Raw genomic sequence first — 24,131 nt, 5'->3', positions numbered from 1 at the left:
GCCTGAGCTGGCACTGGTGTTCTCTTAGGGTGTGTATGACATCTGCCCAGGATCTTCTGGCTTTCATAGTCTCTGGTGAGAAGTCTGCTGTAAATCTTATAGGTCTGCCTTCATATGTTACTTGATCTTTATCCCTTAGTGCTTTTAATATTCTTTCTTTGTTTTGTTCATTTGGTGTTTTGACTATTATGTGACAGGAGGAATTTCTTTTCTGGTCCAATCTATTTGGAGTTCTGTAGGCTTCTTGTATGTTTATGCACATCTCTTTGTTTCAGTTAGGGAAGTTTTGTTCTATAATTTTGTTGAAGATATTTACTGATCCTTTAAGTTGGGAGTCTTTACTCTCTTCTATCCTTAGGTTTGATCTTCCATTGTATCCTGGATTTCCTGGATGTTTTTGGCTAGGACCTTTGTATTTTACATTATTTTTTTAGGGTTGTGTCGATGTTTTATGTGGTATCTTCTGCCACTGAGATTCTCTCTTGTATCTCTTGTATTCTGTTCATTATGCTTGCATCTATGACTCTTGATCTCTTTCCTAGGTTTTCTATTTCCAAGGTTTTCTTCCTTTGTGCTTTCTTTATTGTTTCTATTTCCATTTCTAAATCCTGGACAGTTTTGTTCAATTCCTTCACCTCTTTGGTTGTATTTTCCTGTAATTCTTTAAGGGATTTTTGTGTTTCCTCATTAAGGACTTCTACTTGTTTACTTGTGTTGTCCTGTATTTCTTTAAGGGAGCTATTTATGTCCTTCTTAGTGTCCTCTGTCATCATCCTAAAATGTGATTTTAAATCTAAATCTTGCTTTTCTGGTGTTTTTGGATATCCAATATTTGCTTTGATAGGAGAAGTAGGCTCTGATGATGCCAAGTAGTTTTGGATCCTGTCGCTTAGTTTCCTGTGCTTGCCTCTCACCATCAGGTTGTGTCTGGTGTTAGCTTATCTTGTTGTTTCTGACAGTGGCTTGACCCTCCTGTAGGCCTCTGTGTCAGTATACCTGTAGACCTGTTTTCCTGTTTTCTTCTAGCTGATTCTGGGAACAGAGTGCTGTGCTCTCAGATGTGTAGGTGCTCCTGGCAACTGTCTTTCAGCTCTTGGCGCAGGCAGGAACTGGAAGGGTCCTGCCCCTGAATGTTCCTTTGTCCCTGTGCTCAGGGGGCACAGATGGCATTAGGCGATTCCTTCTTGGGTCAGGAATGTGGGCAGAGAGTAGTCTTCTCTGATTTCTTAGGAGTGTTCGCACTTCTGAGGGTCTGGTTCTGTCTTCCATGGGATTTGGGTGCAGGGAGCTGTTTGACTGGTTCAGTTCAGTTCTGGGTACAGACCAGAAGTGCAGGTACCTGCTTCTGACTGCTTCTATATTCCTGTGTCCAGAGGCATTAGGCCGTTTCCTCTTGGGCCAGGGATATGGGCAAAGGTGAGCAGAAGTGGCAGTCTGTCCTGCAGTCTCAGAATGGTCTGCACTTCTGCATGTTTACCTCTCCCCTCCACGGGATTTGGGAGTGGGGAGCTGTGGGATGGGATCAGTTCAGGTCCAGGCACAGCCAGAAACTGGAAGTGCCCTGACCCAGAGGACTTCTGCCTTTGTGTGTCCTGAGTCCACCAGGCAGGTTATTTGGAGCAGAAAAGTTGGTCTTACCTTTGCCCTCAGATGTGTAAGCACTCCTGGTGACTGTCTTTCCCTCCCCCTTCTATAAGGGTGTTTCCTAAATTCTTAAAGCCGGGATCACTGCCACACATGCCATTATTGTTCACATAGACATCCATGTCTTCTAAGGTAGTTATGTACAGAATGCTTGTGTGCCTTAAAACTCATTTGTTAAACTCTTATTACCAAGGCAATGGATAAGGGTCCCTGGGATGTGATTACACCGTCAGAGTGGAGATAGTCTCTAACCATAGGTCCTTATCAGAACCTATCCACTGTGCCACCCTCACAACAAACTTTTGTTTTCTAAAATCCTGTGAAATAAATTCCTGCTGTTTACAAACTATGAAGCCTAGATGGTACTTTGTAACAGCAGACACTCGGGGACAAGTAATACCACAGGTCAAAGTAGTTGGTCAAAGCTCTTAATTATCACCATTTATCCTGCCTGCTCTTTCAAAAGCATGCTCTGGTCCATTAAGCATACCAAGATGTTTGTGCAACTTAATCCATTTTAATTAACATTCTTGTTGCAAAGCTGTTTCTTTTAAGCTTATGAGTATAATTGATTTATATACTTACTGAAAAGTAAATTTGACTCTTTCTTGCCATGAAGGAAGAAAAATTATACCTTTTGTGGGTATGTTTGACTTTGGTACTTTAATCAGCTGTATTGTTATGTTCATGGAAAGGGCTGATTGGAGACCAAGTCCTTTCCTCTTCTATAATTTTGCCTTCATGAAAGAAAGGTGACTCTAACAAAGACAGAGACACTCATTTTTGGGGAGAAAGACTCAGCAGGAGCACTTTCTCCCAAAGCCTACAATTCATCCTTTTTATAAGCCATTGCATCAGATAAATATGGATGCCATTTTCTGGAATTCGACTCGAGGTGATAAGACCAGTGGCATCTCTTCCTCCCCACCCTTATTCGTCCCTACAAAGACCATTCCACTCTATTCAGATTTTTCTGCGTGGGATTCATCAAGGGTGATAATGGAGGGACAGAACACTCAATTGTACGTTATCATAAATTAATTCTAAGTCTCCCTTGTAAATGACACAACTTCAAGATGGAAGGCCTTCAATAGCAATCAAAACCAAAAGGAAGCGAAAGGTAAGAAGACAGAAAGGCATTCACATCCTTGGTGTTAAAAAAAAATGAGTCCTGGGATCCTCATTTTCCCTCAAATCTGCCCCTTCCGTGCGATGTTTTCTTTTTGCAAAGTGGCAGGCTATTCTTCTAGTTTCTCCAGTGAAGCACACAAACAGAACTCCAGGAAACAATACTATGAGAGTTTTCACACCTGATCAAGCAACAAGAACCATCTGCATCAGTTTTTATGCCATAGCTCAGAAGCAGACTATTCTCCATCCCATCCAGTTCCATCTCCATGAATACCACATCTTACTCGCTCCTGTTTCTTCCCTTCCCCAGCAAAAGCAAACACATCACCCCCAGAGCACAGCCAAATCATGACCTCTGCTTTAAATCCCTCATGGCTCCTCAAAGCACTGGGTACAATATCCATAGTTCCTAGGGTGGGACTACAAGAGCCACCAAAATGTGCCTGCACACTGCCTCTCCCATCCCTTCCAATGCCTGCTCTCCTGAGGTGTGCTCTAGCTTTTCACCACCCACCAAAGCAAACTGCCTCTACCATAGCTATTCACTATGGATGGCAAAGAAATCAAGTCTATTTATTTTCCTCTTTTGAGAAAATACAAAAAAATGGGCCTTTGAAAAGAGTATTAAAAGATTAGTAAAAATATATCTTTAAATGAGTAAGGAAATTGACAGAGTCTAAGTAAAAATAATGGTTTTGAGTCTGTAATTTTGCTATTAAAATTTCTTAAGTAAAGCATCATTATTATTTGCTTAGCCAGGGATAATGAGACACAAGATATCTAACTAAACATTATTAATAAAACTTTGCTTCAACAATTTTCACAATGCCAGATTTAATACAATCATTGAGTTTGACAGATAATTTGAATAAAATAATTAAAACATGTAAAAATGCCTCCATGTTGGATTATTATTTGGTCTTTGAATGAATCTCATATTTACAATAAAATTCTATATATACAGTGCAGGCAGAGTGGCAAAAACACCCAGAAAAGGGAAGTCAATTGATAATTTAATTAATTTGTTCAAATCCTAAGACAAAAGCCAGGTTCCAAAAACTGGGCTGGGTAAAGAAGGCTGCAGAACCTCATGTAGGAAATCACTTTCTTCCACTGACCATTTCCAAGTAGAAAACCCTGTTAGTAATTCATCTGCTCACTCATTCAATTCTGACCACTGCTTGTCTATTTTGATTTAAAAAGACAGCTGGAACTAGATGTAACTACCTTGATTCATCATTTACCTCATATCAATAATTATGAAAATATAACACAGTTTCCTATATGTATAATTATCACTTATTAATTAGAATACAAAAGTTATAACTACACAGACATTTATCCACGCATTGTGTGATCCAGGACTGAGGAAGAAAATGCCATCTCACTATATATATGCACAATTATCATGTACTAATTAGAATACAACTACACAGACACGCATGCATTGAGAGAAGGACTGAGGAAAAAGACACAGGCTCGCTATAACACAACAGAGTTAGAAAATAAGTAAGGGCATCTCAGCAAGAGTGAGAATGTCCAAGTTCAATGAACGTGACTCACACAGATTAGTTAAGAAATAAAATGACTAGGTCTGAGAGCACTGAGGGGCACTGACACTTGACAAACCTGCATAGTCTGTGATTTAATATGTATCAAAGTAAGGGATGCATCGGTGAATTTTGTTAATTGGGAGCTGGAATTAACATTGTGACATCATGGGCCATGAAGAGCTTTACTGGGTAAGAATACATCTCTGGGACCCTAAGTAGAAAATCAATGTTGAAGATCCCCAATCTCATTCCATGGCAGGGATGCTGATGGAAGTTTCCACCCGTGACCTAGTAAGCACAACAATGTCCCTCTAGGGATAGAACGAAAGATGGTATCTTGAGTAGGTGAGTGCCTGACACTGAAAGCAACCTTGTGGTAGTGATGCCTTTACAACAAAGAATGAAGGAGGTGGCTGCGGACTGGAGCCCGTGCAATGAAATCATGTCTAAGTTACATGGAGTGAAAGGAGAAACCAAAGGAAAACTCTATAACCTGCAGCCCAGAATGGAATGATGGACGGGTAGGAACTCTGGGATGGAAGGGAAGCAACAGGTATGGAGTGGTCTCCTTTGTCGGCGGGTGGTTCTGGAACTCAGAAGAGGCTTCACTCAGTCACACAGGCACACAGGGATAAAACAAAAAAACAAAACAACAATAACAACAACCACCACCAAACAACAACAACAACCGAAAACACAAAAACAGAAAAACAAAACATAAGTGACAAAAACGCGTAAAGAACCCAGAACATGCAGATTTCATGCAAAGGCATGCAGGGAGACGGCAATAACAGAGCATGGGATGATCCACTTGAATTAGAAGTATTAAAGAATCTGATTGATCTTTGAAAAGTTAGGAATATAAATTCAACTAAAAGAAGTTAACACAAGATAGTAGTGATGAGGGTACTTGTAAGCAAATACAAGAAAAATGTAAGTTGAATAATGCCCATCAATGTGAATTAAGCTGAACAAATTAAAAGATAATCTTGGAAACACACTTAAATCGAAACTGTGCCCAGAGGAAGGATCACAACTGCAGCGCGCAGGACTCAGGCTTAGCATTTGAAAAGTTTGTGCAGAGACACTGGGGTGTTGCGATGCTGCTCTTCTGTATCTTTAAAACATTCAAAAGCAAACATCATCTCAATAGGAACACATGGGGCTGCTATGAGAAAGGTGAGGGAAGAAACACAACCCGAGTTTGAGGCTGGCAGGGGACCTGGACATGAGACAAAGAGGGCACGCATCTCTTAACACCAGCAGGAAAGGGGTCCTGTGTGCACACATGGGCTCATTTCAATGCTCAAACTTGTTCAACATAAGAACAAGCACGTGATGAGGCATGAGAGGACAGACTTTCCTGGGCTCATCAAGATGTAGTAGAATACAAGAGACAAGAAAATCAAAGTTAACTCTGCAGGCGACATGGCATGGTGCAATGTCATCTTTTCCTCTAGTTTTTAAGAATACTTATTCGTAATCTCCTTCTTAAAGCTGAAAACTATGATGTGTTTTTTCTCAATCTTTTGTCTTCCTTGGCAATTTTTTTTAAATGGCCATTCATGTTTCCAACTCCTTCCAGCGATCAGCAGCCCCTGCATCACTTAGGATGTAGGTAATACAGAGGTTCACACAATGGTTAGATGTGGAGAAATGAAATTACGCAGTTGACAGTGGTGGTTGGGGCCCAGTTCCCTGGGCAATCATGATTCCACCAACAAGCCTCTGCTCCCTGGAAGCGAAGTAGAGCACAGACATTTCTCTTGCATACCAGCTGCTGCAGGCTTGGTACTAGAAAGGAATTTAATTTGTTGGCATTTTTGAACGGAAGGCAGATCAGCAGACAGTGGGAAATTTCACCGAGGATCCTTTATTTTAAGCAGAGAAGAAGGGTGCCTTTGGCCCATGTCTGCTGATGCTAATTTGTAGAAAAGGAGGAAATCTTGTGGGAACCTCTCCAAAACGGGAGACAACTGAGGAACTGTAGGCAGGAACTGTAGGGCATTACTTGCCCTGCCTTGCTATTACTCCTATAAATGCCATTGTTCTGGCTCAGTGCCCAGAATAAAAACCTTGGTAGTATAGAGGGGAAGACAGCACTTGACTCTAATTGCTAAGCATCTTTATCAGAAAAGGATGCCATTCAATCTAAGCAGGTTAGCTACCCACAAATCCTGGCTGCACTACACAGGATAAATGGCAGCATTACATTGAATCCTGGTAAATTGAAAAAAAATTTTTTTTGGCTTCTACAGAATATATATATGGCAGTGACTAGAGAAAATCTATTTCAGAAAATTATATATATATGTATGTATATATATGATATATACATTTATTATGAGAAGGACGAGTTCCTTTTTTTTTCCACACGGAGAGGTTTAATGAGAGAAGAAGAGTAGAAGAGGGGATAAGTAAAGGCCAGTCATGGGCATGTGGAGGGAAGGGGGATGGGGAGAGGAGGTACAAAGGGGAAGAGGGCAAGAGAATGGAGAAGAGAAGAGAGAGGAAGAGCATGGATGAGTTTCTTGAAATTTCCTTTAGCTATAAAACAAGAGTCATCTTCTTTGGAGACAGTCATTTTATGTAAGGGAAGGACCTTTTAGGGTTAGGATGGCACAAGCAGCAGATAGAGAATGGATGGGCAGCTTAGGGTACAGACCCTGCAAGCAGCGGATAGAGAATGGATGGGCAGCTTAGGGTACAGACCCTGCAAGCAGCAGATAGAGAATGGATGGGCAGCTTAGGGTACAGACCCTGCAAGCGGAAGGGAGATCTGTGTTCTGAGTAACCCTGCCTTGACTATATGTGGGGATATGACTAGAACACCAGCACAGATACTGCTCCTGTCTGGCGAACAGCATTGGAACTAGACCTTGGGGTTTCTATGGTAGAAGTAGACTGTCTCTATCCCCCAATTTCAGCACATCTCCTAGGTCATACTTTAGAGGGAGGGTTGGTACAGAGACCTTTATCAATGCTTTGTTGATGCCCATCAGGGATTGCTTTTTTCCCTTGTCAAAAGACTGTAACCTAGTCCTTTTCTTGGGTGGAGACCTTACATTTTAAGTTACCCAAAAATTGTTAATCCAGCTGGGCCTGTCAATCGCCTAACAAGGAACCACTTCTAAGGAAGGCTGATCCACCTTGAGCCATGAAAAGAAGATGGGAGGGGTAATGTACGATTCCTTGTCATACTGAGTATAGTCACTTGGTGAGTGCTAGGCTAAGCCTGCCTGATTTTCTGAATTACTTGGCAAAGTGTAAGTTTTTCTTTTCTCCATCTTTCTTTCAGATAATGGCCAAAGTTTAGGCTTTTAAAGAAAAAGTGATGGCAACCTCTCTCTCGCTCTCTAAAGTACCCTCCACCCTGACATTTCTATCACCCAGTTGCTTACAAATGGCATGGGTTTCCTTTCCTCTCTTCTCCTCTTCCATTATTTTCCTGCAGGAATTCTCTAAGATTTAGAGCTTACCTGTACTGCTCCTGAGTCTGTAAATTCTCTTACTAATAAGTCTGAGAACTCTTGAGATGGACTCCAATTTCCCCAGTTAAAATATAATGTTTTTTGCCAGAAGGTGGAACCTTAAAGAATATGACCTAAAGTGTGCAACCAACTTGGTTTATATTTCTCCCTCTATGTCCACATCTCTCTTAAAACCAGCTGGAACCTGACCTATAACAGAGGGTAGATTTAAGACAAAAGGAGGGTGCATAACTCACAGAATGTACAAAAAATGGAGAAGTGGCATTTACAAAGCAGGTGTTGCTCGTCACCCCATGACACTGTGTATGTACATATGTGTACATGTACATATGCAGGTGTGCTTTTCTCTGTATGTGTGCTGTAGAGGCCAGAAGTTGGCACCAGGTACCCTCTCCTATTGCTCTCTGTGGTATTTTTCCAGACTGAGTTTCTCACCTAACTCGAAGTTTACCATTTTGGATACAATAGTTGACCAAAAAGATCCCAGTATCCACGTGTACCTGGCCCCAACCTAATGCTTGATCTGCAGGATGTGTTGTCAGATTCATGTTTTTACTGTAAGTGTTAGGGCTTTAACGTCAGTTCTGTGTGCTTGTTTTTTGAGCAGTTTATCACTGAGCCATTTCTTAAGCCTCAACAATGGTGTTAAATTAGAAAGGGCACTGGTTGGTCTGTAGATGTGGCAAAACAGCAGGGCACTCAACTCTCATGTTTAAGGGTCTGGGTTTGGTCTCCGACATTGTGAGAAATCAGAACACCTTGCAATTGACCTCTTTGCAGGTAAAGCATATAGGTCTCAAATTTTGAGGCTGGGCATCAGATCAAGGAATAATAGTAAAAAATTTTTTAATAAAAATTTCTATAAGGAAAGACAGAATAGTCATATTGAAAATCCAGTATTATTATCACCTGGCCACCAAAATTTGCATTACTTTTCAACTGCAGTGATATGGCAAATGGCCCTCTGTTTGTAAATCAACATGATTGCATATCTTTTAAATAAGCCCAGGCTTCAGGGGAAAGGCACAGCAGCTGAGAATCCCCAGGGGGCAGTCTCATGAACTTACTTTGGCAATACAAGTATCTGTACAATGAAGATGCAGAGAAAGATGAGGCAGGCACAGGTCACGTAGTACTTGAATGCTGGCAGTGCAGTAGCTCGGTACTGAGGAGGAAAAGGACACTGTGAGAGATGGTTGATTGTTGCCGTGGGAAGAGCTTCACACAGTCACCCAGCAGCCTTGTATCTAGGGCGAGATGATGCTTGCGAATTGCAGAATTCAGTAGAAACAAGCTCTGGCTGCTTGTCTTTGGCAGCCAAGTGTCCTCCCCTCAAATGTACTGTGAGTGACTTACAAAGACTGCGGTGTATGATCTTAAATGCTAGAGACTCATGTATCTGTAATGGGGTCAAGCCAGTAAGGAAGGAAGCACCCCAGAAGGAAGCCAAGTGGGAGGGCTTAGTGGATCCTGCCTGTGTCCTAGTTTTCATAATGTATCATTACTTGGAGAAAGAGAATGACTTTCCAAATAATAACCCTTTAAACAGCACCAAGAGATGACAGACATGTGAAATACATGCATTGCAATGTTCTATTTCATCATTGATCTCAGTGCTACTTTAAGTGTTGAATGAAGGTAGAAGACAGAAGGTCTGTGGCATCGGATCTGAGGCTGGCACAGGGAGTCTCCTTTCTCTTGTCCAGCACCATTAGCAAGGGTTCTGTCTACCATGCAAGACCGTTGTTCCTATTTGACTTAGGAACACAAAGCTAGGCACCACTGCGGCCATGATGATTGTGGTGACAGTAGTCTCTGTTCCAAGTGATTAACAACTCTGAATGCTTTATGTACTAAATGTAAAAAACTGACAAGACCCCCACAGTGAGGTAGAAACTATTTCTGTCCCTGTTTCTGGTTGAAGGAACTGCAGGCCAGAATTCATTTTAATATTAATGATTAATATGCTAAGGGACACGCAGTGCATGAAGCCCTAGTTTCTGCATCAGGAAGTCTGAAGGCAGTCTTCCATGCAGGAACCTACACTGATTTCCCAAATGAGGCTCATAACAAAGTCAAAGGAGACAAAGTTTTATGAAATGGCGTTGTAACTTCTTGCAGAAACTCTGTGGTCCTATCAGCTATATCCACCCAGCCTAGCACCAGCGTTAGAAAGAAACAGATGTGGTTCTTGGATTTAAGCCACTTGGGTTTTGGTGTTGAAAGACAGCTCTCCCTTTAGTCTCTTGATGACTCTTTCTCCATATGTCTGGCTCTACTCTCTCCCCTTTTACTAGAAGTTCAGGCTGTGGGTGCTTAAGTTTCAGCATCCTCAAAACTTTGCCTAAGCATTGGCATCTGCAGACATGCACACATGGGGAGAATGTGTATAATTGCTCAAAAGATACGTTCTTAATGATGACTACCTTCTCCTTATTAGAATCTTTCCTACTGTATTTTGTGTCTTAATATCCAGGACAATTTGCATGCTGATGAAGGTACTACATTAGCATAATTGCTGGGATATGATTAGATCCTATGCATTCTGTTCCTTTCTTAGCTTTTAACTTTTCTGGGGCTTTGTGTAGAGATGGCTTGGATTTGCTTTTTGGTATTAAAACCAAGGGAGTGTGGCACTTAAATAACAAACAGCCTTTATCATATCCTAGCATCACTCAGGAGTGAGATGTTATTAACTAATAAGTTGGTAAAAATTTTTAGACAGAGTATTTTAACAAGAAGGTGGCAAGTGATCTTCTTGACGAGGGGAACATGGGCAAACCTGTAAAACACACCTTCATGGACTCTGACTTTTAATGTTTGATGTTTTCATTCAGTTTTCTACAGAATCATGAGCTAAGTCTTCTGAGCAGAATTTTCATAATGGTTGTGCAAATGTTGCCACTAACCTAGTCATTTTGTTCAAACTGAGTGAGTTATGATGTGGTTGGATGATGGAGATGGCTTCTGAACCCTGCTCCTTCTGTCACTCAGCACAAAGCAGGAGGTGAGTGGTCAGTTGGCCTAACAGAACCACACATCCTTCCTGGGGAGACTTTTTAACCTGTGCTTAGCAAATCTGCAAAAGCCAAACATCTGCTGCTTTTCTGAGCCTAAACCAGCTCCTTAGGGAAGCATGGTGCCTAAGTACTCAGATGCAGCAAGATAGATGTAAACCTTAGACTTTCATTAACAAATCAGAACAATTTGTGTAACAACATTGTCAGTTTATTGGAAACATTTTATTTTTCTTTTAAGGTAGTGGTTCTCAACCTGTGGGTGGGATCAAATGACCCTTTCAGAGGGGTTGCCTAAGACCATGGAAAACACAGATGATACATTATGAATCATAACAGTAGCAAAATTACAGTTACAATGTAGCAATGAAAATAATATTATGGTTTGGAGTCACAACATGAGGAATGGTTTTCAAGGGTTTCAGCATTATAAAGGTTTGAACCACCATTTTAAAGGCTTTTCTGAGAAAATTACACACAAAAAGTCAAACATTAGCTATTATTGTCTTTTCCTGTTCTTTCTGAATCTCAACCATATATCATTTACTACCAGAAGTGTGGAGAATATTGCAAGGTGATAGAAAGCATTTGGCCAAAAGAAATGTTATGAAAGAGTGCCAGGGAGCAGTAGAGGAGAGCTATATACAAAGCCCTGACCCAGTTAAAGATGGTGCAGATTGGGGTTGCAGAAGTCAGAATGCCCTAGGTGCATGTCTGAAATCCTCAGAGACCAAATTCAACAAATGTTTCAGACACTGCTGTTGGTAAACCGAAAACTATATTAAAAATATACACTCAGTTTCATGAGTGAAATCAAAACCACATTTCATAAAGAAAATTATAATAGTTTAAACGGGAAAAATGGCTTACTTCTTTCTCTATATTCTTGTTATAGAAAAGCAGGGAGATTCTTTGAATGTCTTCTGACTTGAGCCATTGCCTAGAGGTAAGAAAGACAGACAACATCAAACATACAACTAAGCATCTGCAACTATTTACAAAAACAAACAAACTGCCCAGTGTTCTTCTTTTCTGGATGTAAACTCTGCCATTCCGAATAGATTTTTGGTATATAATACCAATTTATTTGATTTGGATACTAGAAATGACTGTAAATGCTACATGCAGTCACACATTACCCTGTGGGAAAATCACATCATAGAACTGTCATATTAATTACAGATTAAAGTTAATCAAATTAAATAGCTCAGTAAAGACCTCATTCCAAGGATACAGCTCAGTCCACACTTCTTCCACACTGACCAAAAGTCCTTGTATTGTCATTTTCTCATTTCAAGAGTTACCATGTCAGAACAAAGCTTTTAAACTGTTGCTAAAAATAAAGTTTTATGTGCAAGCATTGTTGTGATATGTTGACCTATGAATCCTTTGGATATATTCCCAGGACTGGCATGATCAGGTCCTATGTAGACATATGAGGTTTTACCAAAGTCAAATGATGGCAGCATGTGCTGGAGTACTTAGTAATCACTGAAGCCCCTGTCTCCTTGGCTGTGGGAAGCACTGTGTACAGCACCCACTGTACCCAAATTCTGGCAAGCACTCTGGAGCTCCATCTGCACTCACCCAAAATCTTTTTATTGTCATTTCAAGAGAGTCCAAACCATGTCAGAAAAAAGTTTTCAAAAAGTTGCTAGAAAGAACACTCCTGTGTAGGCACGGCCAGGATCTGTTGAGATAGAGTCTTTTGGGCATATTCCTAGGAATGGCATAATCAGGTCATATACAGGCACACTTTTAGCTTCTTGAGGACCCTCTATAAGGATTTCCATAGTGACTGGAGTCATTAAAATAGAAATTTGTTCATGGGAATCAGGGAAAAGGATGCTGGGGAAAGTAAGAAGAAAGGAGCACAGGACTGGGGGGAGGGCACACAGTCAAAATATATGATATGCTTGTATAAGAAAACAATGAGTACACCTTTGTGAACATGTCTTTATGGAATCCAGCACCATGCACAATGAATACACCTTAGTAAAAAATTGCTAAAACCATCAGTATAAAGACCGATAGGTTCTTGCTGACACAAACCGAAAATATCACGAACATAAGCACATAACCCCGATGCTGAAAACTAAATGAAAATTATATTCATGAGTTCATCCTCTCACACCAGAAACTTTCACAAATCTGTTTCAGGTAGATACAGCGGGGGTTTATAGAGAAAGCCGTTCACTGGAATGCTTAATGTTACCCCAGGCAACAGCAACACTAGGCACAGAACACCAGACCTGAGCACAGGATGTGTGGCACAGCCCCGCATGTGACAACAGGATGAGAAAAGGGTGAAACAGAAAAACACGTTTTCTCAAATTAATCCTTCCACAAATGCGTGGCAAAGTCCAAATCCAACGCAGAAAAGTACCCGGGAAAACCAGTAACAAATTGTTACTGATTGGTTTGGATCACTACTCAATGAGGGGCATACATACCTATTTTCCTAAGTTTACTTTAGTAAAACTTTCTTTGTTTAAAAAAATATAATAGCCTCAAATATGTGGACCTTTATATGTGTAGCTATAAACATATAAGTATATATGTTTATAAGTATATAAGTATATATGTTTATAGCTACACATATCACATAATTACACAGACACCTAGATAGGGATGTTTGATGTTTTATCTATTAGCATCTATCTGTCTGTCTGTCTGTCTGTCTATAATTTGTCTCTACTATATATCTACCTAATCATCTATCATCTATTATTTATCTTTCTTTATCATCTATCTACCATGTATCTATGCATATATCTATTATCTGTCTATCCATCTATATCATCATCTATCTCTCTATAATATATCACCTATCTATTACATGTTTATGTTTCTATGTATCTATCTTATCTATCTCTCTATCATCTATCTAATCTATCTATCCTTCATGTGTCAATGTATATATCTATTATCTACCTATCTATCATTGCTCTATCTTTATATCTAGGTATGTATGTACTTATTTGGCTGTCTATCTGAGTACATGCATTAGAAAATCTCAGAGAAATGTGTTTTTTTCCAAAAAAGTCATATAAGTATTTCAACAGTTATCACATTACATAAATTTATTTTTAAAAATTATATTTGTTTGTTTTTTATTTATTTGGGGGTGGAGAACAACATGCCACAGTACGTGTATGGATGGGAGAAAATGATTTGTGGGAGTTGGTTCTCTCTTTCCATGATGTGGGTCCCAGAAATCAAACCCAGGTCAAGAGGCTTGGCAGCAAGCTCCTTTACCCACTTAGCCATTTTGCTGGGCCTAAACGTTTTAATACAGTACTTTCCAATACATTGAATTAGGGAGATGTAGGATAGACATGTGAGGCATCACGGATCTTAAGTAAGGGAAATAGTTTGACTGCCAAGCACTCAGCAGGATTCCAGATTAGGCCTCTGGCGCAGACTGGCTGGCACTCGGGATGGTGGTTAATGGCACAATAGACAGGGGACCAGCAATGTTAAGCTGGGATTTCTAGGGTCTTAGACACCTTTGCTGCCTAACGCTCCCCACCAGATGGCCACTATCAGCTTGACTGACTCAGAAGACAGGACTACCAAGGGCCCTTTTAAAACTGAGACTCCAGAGTCAATAGTGTGTTCTAGAATAGCTACCATTAAAAGTGGATTGGACATCTACACTGTTTCATTGAAGGTTAAATTAGAGGTTTCAAAAAGACATTGTTGCTACTTCTTATACTGTAGCAGAGGTAGACTTTGATCTACTTTATAAGACTATTGTAGGATTCAACTCTTGATTTTATTACTACTCTTTAAAGTTCATTCTTATTTATTTCAAAATTTTAAATTTCACACTTATTTTATTTTCTATTTTGGGAAAGCAGTTTTTAAATTAGAAATCAGAGTTGATTCTTATGAAAATACTGAGAAAAATATTTTATTTTATTTATAATTTTTATTACATTTTAATTGATTTTGTAGGCATGAGTGTGTGTGTGTGTGTGTGTGTGTGTGTGTGTGTGTGTGTGTGTGTGTTTAGACACACTGCTGCCCACTGCTGACATGCAGATGTTAGAGGATAACTTAGGGAAATCAATTCTTTCAGGTCCTGGAGATTCAACTTAGATTGTCAGGTTTGGTGGCAAGCTCCTTTAGCAGTTTTTCTATCTTGCTGACCCCCAAACAAATTTTATCCATACTCACCTTTAAAACTGTAGTCGTAAGAATATGTATAGCAATGCAGGTAAATTGCCCCAAATGTTTTTTTAACCAAAAAAGCAAAATATACTTAAAAAATGCTTCCAGAAGACAGGGATTTGTAAATAAAATAAGAAAGAACTTTAAAAAACTTTAAAAGGTAGTTATCTCTTTATCACCAGGGTACACCCACCATGTCTAAGTTTACAGCTCCTGAATCCTACAGGAAGGCACCAAGACCAGGACTTACCTGCCCTGCATTGCCAAAGCCCAACAGGGTTGCACACAAGTCAGGAATTCCTGAGGAAACAACCAAATCTACACTCTCACTTACCTTTGCCTACCAAGGCCTCTCTGCTTGTGGCTTATGGCTTCTTGCTTGAAGCATTAGACAACAAGTAAATCTGACAGTATCTTTGCACTAAGAGACTATGTTGTTTCCACAGACTCCATGAAGCCCCTGGATGACTCCATTCCCTCTCATGATTTGTATGAAATTCACATTTAATATTACAGTCTGTCTATTTGATATGCTAGGCATGTACTTTCCCCACTGGGGTTTGTTCACAGAACTAACTGGCCAGTGTGAAGAGAAAGGATTTGTGCGGGCTGATAGGGTCAGATATTGTTTTTGGAAATTGGAACAGAGAGCAACTGGAAAAGACAGGAAAGAAAAGAAAAACTGAAGGAGTGAAATAGGCAGGGAAGGCAAGGGTAGAAGGAGAGAAGAGGGGAGGGAAGAGAATGGGATAGACAGCAGGAGTGGAGAGAACAGGAAACATTTGTGCCTGCATGCATGAGTGTGTATGCATGCCTGTTATCCTTAGCCTCCTGATAGTTCCCATCTGGTAGCATGAAGAGACGGACACTATAGACGGACACTATCTCTGGCCCATACTGTTGGTGTTTCTTTGTTAATTTATTTTTCTACTATGATTTATTTTTCTATTTCTAGTAAAGATAAAAGGAGATCACAAGTGAGATTCTGAGTGAAGAATGCAGAATACACCCCCTTCCTCCCTGAGAACATTTTCCAATGGAAGAATGAATGCAAGTTCTGAAATGACAGAATCTATGGAGGGAGAAACACAGCCATTCTATTGTGGATTAAATGTGTTAAATGTTTGTTGTCTACCTGAATTTCATATGTTGAAGCCCTAACCTCTAACATGGCTTTGTTAGGATGCACACCCCTCGGGTACTGTAGAGGTTGATGAGGTCTTGGGAGTAGAGCTGAACTAAGATCACACATAAGTGAGTGTTGGTCTTGTACTCTGTGCATATACACGGGAAGGGAAGTTTGCTCTGTCTGATGGTGTGATGCTGAACACAATACATGACAATCTGCAGAGAAATCACTGTTTTATACAAATAACAAGAAACACTAATTGGTAATCCAGTCCCACTTGAATCATTAGGTGGAAACCAGAAGATCAGAAGATCATCATTCCAAACCCAACAACAAAACATAATCAATGCCAACCAAACCTAGAGGCCAAACGACTTCCCCTTGAGCAGTTCCCTTTCCTGTTTCATTTGGGAAATGTCAGGGAAACGTATGACAGAAGCAGTTAAGGCATCAGGAAACATTTGTTAGGTACAAAGCTGCATGGTATCATGTGATCTGTAAGTGCACATGTTTGAATAATAATGAAGCAAAGAAAATCAAGAGTTCAAAGTTAAGCTTAACAACAGTAAAGCAGTGTCACCATAGCATTGGCTATCAGTTCCCTGAGAGAATGAAGAAATGGTTTGGACAGTAAGGTCCCACCTGAGCACACACCGAGCCTGGGTTTGGAATTTTAGTTTTTCTACTGTTATTATTTCTGGTGTCAAACTCTGTCAATGGGCAAGAGTTCCTCTTTTTTCTAATGTGTATAATTCTTGGGGAAACAAAGTATCCCCTGATATTTCCTTTATTTGGATGACTCTCCCTCTTCCTTGTTTTTAATCTGCTAGTAGTTTCCAGGTGATGGTTTGCTTCTTTGTGAAGTGCTGAAGTCTTCATTGGACCAGAGGTCAAGCTAATGCTATGAGGATTCCAGAGTCAGCCTTCTACGAAGCTCTGCTCATGGACCTTGAGCATGCAGGATGATGTTATGTGTTATCAACGTGGACACATGACAGAGCTACAACAGGTGATAATAACCATAGCTTGCATATCTTTCTTGTAGCTCACTTTATCAAGACACTTCATTGCATAGACCAAGAGAGCATGACACAAATATTATAAAATAGACACCTGTGGCTCTTTCATAAACACTGTGTGTATTCTGAATATCTATTTGGGGCAGTCTAGAAAAACAGGCATTTTGTAAAGATAAGCAACTGAGGTCTTCTTGCAACTTTACATTAAGCTATATTGATTGAAGGTGAAAGTCATTTATATTTTTCAAAAGTCAACTTTGATATAACAAATGAAGTAGGTTACCTTAAATATGGAATTTTTTTCTTTAAAGCATTTTCTCATGTCAGCCTGCTATTTCTCATTCTAATTTAATTTTTTAAAAAAGCACTGATTGTATAGGTGTGCTTGATACTTCATCTGTCTTTGGCTCTCTGTGAGATCTCTATGACATAGTTGAGGTCTTTTCTGGCACAGATGGTTCTAGGGTACAGTCCAATTCTCTGTAACACAGGTGAGTCCTCTATGACACAGGTGAATCCCCTATGACACAAGAAACTTTCTCTATGACACAGGTGAGTCTCCTATGACACAGGTGAGTCCCCAATGACACAGGTGAGTCCTATTATGGCATAGGCAACTTCTCTATGGCACAGGTGAATCTTCCAGGTGATATTCTCTATGACATAAATGAGGTACTCTAAGTCATAGCTGACTTTCTCCAAGCCTTTCTAGGCATAGAGGAGTTCCTTTATGACATAGATAAGTTTTATGACACAGTTAAACTCCATACTTTCAAATTTTAAAATATAAAACAATTAAAGAAATATGGTATATGAATTTAAATGAGTGGGGTTGCATGGAAAGAACTGGAGGGAGAAAAGGGAAGGGGAAAATCATGTAATTTTATTTTATTTTCATTAATAAGAGCAAAGTATATAATCTGACCCATGACTTTTCTTTGTAGGATTACTTGTCATAATGTTTATTATTAAGTAACTGGGTGACTACTTTCTAGGCAGAACTTAATTTTTATCATATGATACTATCACATAACAAAATCCTACTAACAAAAGCTACTATGGAGGGGATGAAAATTGGAGGGCAACCGGGATGAAAATGACAAACTGTCCAAGACACTTGGGTTTGCCATGATAAGGACAGAAGCTCTGACTAGGAGACACTTGGAAAATGTTACATTGTATTCATGTAAACATAGGCTATGAGACTCTTGGAAAGTGTTACATTGTAGCCAAACATCAGACTTTGAAATAAGTCAAGTGCAAGTACAAACTTACTTCTGTGCATTGATCCCATCAATTGCTTGGATCATCCTTTCATTCAGTTCTTCTTCAAATCTCTTCTTCTGTGACTTAGTTCTACACAAAAAGGAAATATTATCAGTGAGAATGTTAGTATGAAGGTTAATATGAGGTCCAGTTCTAGTGGTAACAAAGCATACACCTACACCAGGAACTGAATAAACTGACTCCAGCGCTTACTATGCTAAATATGTTGGCTTACTATTCTGTGAAACTCACTGGGATTTCAAACCACCACTGGAAGTACTTGGTGTTTAATAACTTGGTAAACTTCATTTAATGATCAGAATACACTGTCTATAGAAAAATTCCCAGAGGAATCTATGTTGGTCATTCCTTTTTGATGTATTTCTTAGCCAGTTTCAAATAATTTACAAAGCTGCAGTGTCTGTTTGGGCATTTCAAAGTTTGGTTTCATATGTAATCTATTGAGTATAATTGAATATAATGTAAGGATTCCGTGGCATGCAAAAGTCACACTCATGGACAACCTTGTTATGTTTGTAGACTTGGAGATTACCACACGTGGTCTCAGAGCAGGTGATCCTAAGACATAACGTGTGAGAGTTTCTAAGTGAACTATGCCACTTAAAAGTGGGACCTCCCTCCCACTAGGAACAGTGGATAATTCACATGAGAATGGCATAAAGGAGAAAATGAGATTGATATGTATTTTAAAAGTTAAATATCTACTGGAAAGATTAAAGGTAGAGGTTGGCCCCTGCTAGCCAGTCTAAATGGGGCTATTCCTGTCTTCAGACACATGCATCTAGGTGGTTTAAAACCAATTGGATAGATCTGATCTGGAATAATGCTGGCACTTTCCTGAAGTTTGATGTACCTGTACATACAGATAAGAACACAAACAAACGTGAAATGTTACATTTACCATTTATCTGTAATTAAATCTCACAGAACTATCAGTGAGACACAGCAGTGTTTGTGTTCTCTACATTTGACTTTGTTCCTTGTCTCTGTCAATCTGTAAAAGGTCAAGGACTGATTTCCTTCTAAAATAAAAATGACAGAAGGTGGATGATCTGACTGTCCACATCGAGCCAAAGCAATTATGAAGCTTAAACACACTAAATTCCAATGCACTTTAAGAAAGCATATTGATTTTGGTCCCATTTGGGTTTGATACTAGAATCTTGAGTGCCCCGTGCAGGAGCATCCTATGCTTACCGCTGAGCCTCATCCTTTGTATTTTTATTTTAAGTAGAGCTTTAGCAATCATCTGGTATGGACATGTACCCTTATTTATGGACTCCCCGTGATGTACTTAGACCCTTACTGCAAGCTTCAAGTTCCAGGACGAGACTGGAGTTTCTGCACTTCAGTGGTTTGCTTTCTCACATTCTGGCCAAGTCTAAGGAAACGTGCAGTTAGCTTGGTGCTCACAGGTAAAGGCACATATTTCCTGAGAGGTTAAGCTAATGTCTCAGCTTTGATAATCTGCTCAGTGGTCAGTGTTAGCGCCATAATGCCTGTACAGGGCTCATCGTTTCAAACATAACATGGAAAGTGGCCATGAAGTGCATACTCTGGTGGATAATTTAAATGTACTATTCAGGTAATGATTCTGATGTGTGCACAGATTTCTTACTTATGTGGCTTCCACTGTTGAGAGGGCAAGGCAGCTATACACCTGTTGGTCCTCTCACCAAGATCTCTTGATAACCTGTTGTGATTTTGTCCTTTCGCTTCAGCACTACTGATTTCTCTGTGCTTTCTTTGTTCCTGATTCTGAGCTCAGCTCTGTGCTCCAATCCCTCTTTTCAACGTGTCAACACTCATCTAGGTTTTTTCTTTCTCAGATCTGTGTAATGCAAATGCCTAGGTAAGTCCACTTAAAGAGGCAAAGATGGTGTCATGAGAAGCCAGTGCCCTGGTCAGGAACAAACCTCTCTGAGTCCAGGTTGCAGAGCCTGGAAATAGGAGAAAGCCCCTGAGTCTAACTCAAAAGCTGTGTTCTCTATACAATTCTTAGAGGTCATTAAAGATCAACAAATATAGACAACATGAAGCAAATATGCATGAAGCCCTTTCTAACCCACCCAGGCTTTGGAGGCAGAGTAGCTGGACACTGTATTAAATCAAGTCCTGGTTTCAGCTCTGGTAGTCATAAGACTCTTAGGATTTTTCAGTTCCCTTGTGTGTTAGGTTCTTCCCCTTTATAATGATTATGCAACAGTATCTACCCTATGCAAACACAGTCGATATGTAGATTTTCTCTGACATAAGAGATAAAATGGTAGCATGCTTTCATTAGACTCCTAGCCACATTCATCTGTGAAGATATGCCATACCCAGAGTGGGCTCCTATGAAACTTTCCCCATTGTATCTTGTCCTTTGAAACGGAGTTGCATGGTGGTGAATACAGATAGATGTTCCTGAGAATACTTGCTAACACATGTGTGAGCATTCCACCATCACCAGGAAGGGGATGCCTTATCAAGGTAGTATATAGAGATACTGTATAATCATAAGATTACCTTAATATAGTACATATTATGGAAAAAGAACATATTTGAAAAAAACACGAGGTATCATCTCCATAACATAAGGAATGAAAGTACTAAATTTCAATGTTAAAATTTCACATTTGTAAAAATACAAATTAGGGCTCATTACAGCCATCACATGTAAGGGCTCTGGGAAAACAGTCTTAACAGGTGTGTTTGCTTTCTTCGTGGATACATTGCATTTTCTATAGGAAAATTTGTTGAATCTTCCATTTTTCTTCCATTTTTGTAAACCTAAAAGGCAATCTGTTTGTAAGGAAAGGAACGTTACCTTAACTTTTGTAGCAATAGCTTACATTAATTATTCCAGTATTATAGTGAAGTGGAAGATAGATCAGTGTGAGATTAATATGTAGTGGGGCCCAAAGAGATGATTCTATCATGAAGAACTCTGTTACTGCGGCAGAGGACCCAGGTTCGGTTCTCAGCACCCATGTGGTAGTTTCCAACTATTTGAAACTCCCATTCTGAGGGGCTCAGTCACCCTCTTTGGAACTCTGTGGTTCATACAAGCATGTGTTGTACATAAACACATGCATAGAAACACTGATACAATGAAACAAAGATGGGCATATGGCAGTATTGTGGATAGTGGCAGGACACATAGGACATTCTTGAAAAGGTCTTTCTTTTTGAGCAGGGTAGGCAGCTTGGTGGTCACTTTTGGGATTCAAATCAAACACTGATTTTTAAGCAGCAGTTAAAAATGTAAAACAATTCAGATTTTTAAAACCCTGAATGTCTAGTAGGAAGAGTGATTGCAAGAAAACATTTAACAGTGCAAAGTGTCAAGCAGGTGGTGTTTTCCTCTTCTCTCTCTCTCTCTCAAGCCTAATAACTAGACACTAATTCTTATGTTTAGAAGCTGGGAGTAATTTGATAGGGCTCTGCACAGTAGCTGCTCTTTTGGAAGACAGCTTTGAAACTGCTCTAATTGATGATAATTACTCTAAGAAATAAATAACAAGCATCATGCCTTCAAAAATTAAAGTCGATGAGAAGCCATACCTTAAGGTGCGATTTTGAAAATTATGTTGACCCATTGGCACATCCTGCAATAAAAAAGAAACTTAATTAGTGGTGACAGAAACATCTTTTAGGAAGAACGGAATGTGCCAATGATTCTGAGATGGTACATATTTCTTCTTTTATCATGGTGAATATAATTTAAATAACTATGCGATAGTCTACCAGAGGAAAAAGGGCTTATTAGAAACATGTAACGACTTAAAAAATTGGTATAAGGCTCACAGGACCCAGTGGTGATGGCTTTAGGAGAAACAACCTATAGAGACCATATCCACTAGACAGGCATAGCCACCAGTTGAGGGATGGGGCCACCCGCCCATCTCAAAAAAAATTTTTTTTTTGGTTCTTTTTTTCGGAGCTGGGGACCGAACCCAGGGCCTTGCGCTTCCTAGGTAAGCACTCTACCACTGAGCTAAATCCCAGCCCCCCATCTCAAAATTTTTAACCCAGAAATGTTTCTGTCCAAAATAAAAACAGAGATAAAAATCTTTGAACAGAGACTGAAGGAAAGGCCATCCAGAGGACCTCCCTACGTAGGGATCCATCTCATCTGCAGACACCAACCCTGACACTATTGCTGATGCCAAGAAGAGCTTGCTGACAGGAACCTGGTATGGCTGTTCCCTGAGAGGTTCTACCTGCACCTGACCAATACAGATGCAGATACTCAAAAGCCAACTATCAGACTGAGCCCGGGTTCCCCAATGGAAGAGCTAGTGAAGGAGCTGAAGGGGATTACAACCCCATAGGAAGAACAATATCAACTAACCAGACAACCCAGAGTTCCCAGGGACTAAACCACCAACCAAAGAGTACATATGGAGGGAGCTATGGCTGCAGATACATAGCTATGTACCATGTAGCAGAGGATGGCCTTATCTGGCATCAATGGGAGGGGATGCCCTTGGCCCTGTGGAAGCTTGATGCCCCAGCATAGGGGGATGCTAGAGCAGTGAGGCATGAGTGGGTGAGTGGGTAGAGAAGCACCATTATAGAGGCAAAGGGGAGGGGAGAGAGGGGGATGGAATGAGGGGTTTGTGGAGGGCTAACCAGGAAGGGGATATCATTTGAAATGTAAATGAATAGAATAATTAACGAAAAAACCCAAATTGGTGTAATCCATAAAAATTGGAAATTGAGATGCTGGGAGTAGCAACATAATTAAAATTTGACTTTTTATAAGTTTACAATCTTAAGATATGCAAATTTAGCTTCAGTCAGTGGCTTGCAGAAGACTTCATTAGAGTTGTCAGAAATTCACAATAAAAAAACCAGGATAGCTAAAACTATCCTCAACAATAAAAGGACTTCTGGGGGAATCACCATCGCTGACCTCAAGCAGTATTGCAGAGTAATAGTCATAAAAATTGTATGGTACTGGAACGGAGACAGGCAGATAGACCAGTGGAATAGAACTGAAGACCCAGAAATGAACCCACACACCTATGGTCTCTTGATTTTTGACAAAGGAGCCAAAACCATCCAATGGAAGAAAGATAGCATTTTCAGCAAACGGTGCTGGTTCAACTGGAGGTCAGCATGTAGAAGAATGCAGATCGATCCATGCTTATCACCCTGTACAAAACTTAAGTCCAAGTGGATCAAGGACCTCCACATCAAACCAGATACAGTCAAACTAATAGAAGAAAAACTAGGGAAGCATCTGGAACACATGGGCACTGGAAAAAATTTCCTGAACAGAACACCAATGGCTTATGCTCTAAGATCAAGAATCGACAAATGAAACCTCATAAAGCTGCAAAGCTTCTGTAAGGCAAAGGACACTGTGGTTAGGACAAAACGGCAACCAACAGATTGGGAAAAGATCTTTACCAATCCTACAACAGATAGAGGCCTTATATCCAAAATATACAAAGAACTCAAGAAGTTAGACACCAGAAAGTCAAATAACCCTATTAAAAATGGGGTACAGAGCTAAAGAAAACATTCTCAGCTGAGGATTATCAAATGGCCAAAAAACACCTAAAGAAATGTTTGACATCCTTAGTCATCAGGGAAATGCAAATCAAAACAACCCTGAGATTCCACCTCACACCACTCAGAATGGCTAAGATCAAAAACTCCAGCAATGGCAGGTGCTGGTGAGGATGTAGAGA

The 24,131-nt window shown here is 40.0% G+C and overlaps 1 protein-coding gene across 3 annotated transcripts in view; it reads right to left on the bottom strand.

Moving 5' to 3' along the window:
* Adcy2 (adenylate cyclase 2) overlaps positions 1 to 24,131 on the bottom strand; it is a 446,582-nt gene that overhangs the window by 101,392 nt on the left and 321,059 nt on the right. For all 3 annotated transcript variants that reach the window (XR_015642825.1, NM_031007.3, XM_087593668.1), the window contains 4 exon segments: positions 21,994 to 22,037; positions 18,436 to 18,516; positions 11,707 to 11,776; positions 8,887 to 8,984 (listed from right to left, as the gene is read on the bottom strand). Coding sequence is in view for 2 of the 3 variants with exons in the window: in NM_031007.3 (NP_112269.2) it covers positions 8,887 to 8,984; positions 11,707 to 11,776; positions 18,436 to 18,516; positions 21,994 to 22,037 (293 nt within the window). In the remaining variant the exon portion in view is untranslated.

Source organism: Rattus norvegicus, chromosome 1, assembly GCF_021556685.1.
Source record: "Rattus norvegicus strain SHRSP/BbbUtx chromosome 1, alternate assembly SHRSP_T2T, whole genome shotgun sequence".
Classification (NCBI taxonomy): domain Eukaryota; kingdom Metazoa; phylum Chordata; class Mammalia; order Rodentia; family Muridae; genus Rattus; species Rattus norvegicus.
Note: the sequence above shows the minus strand (reverse complement) of the source record. Positions and strands in the feature narration are given on the sequence as shown.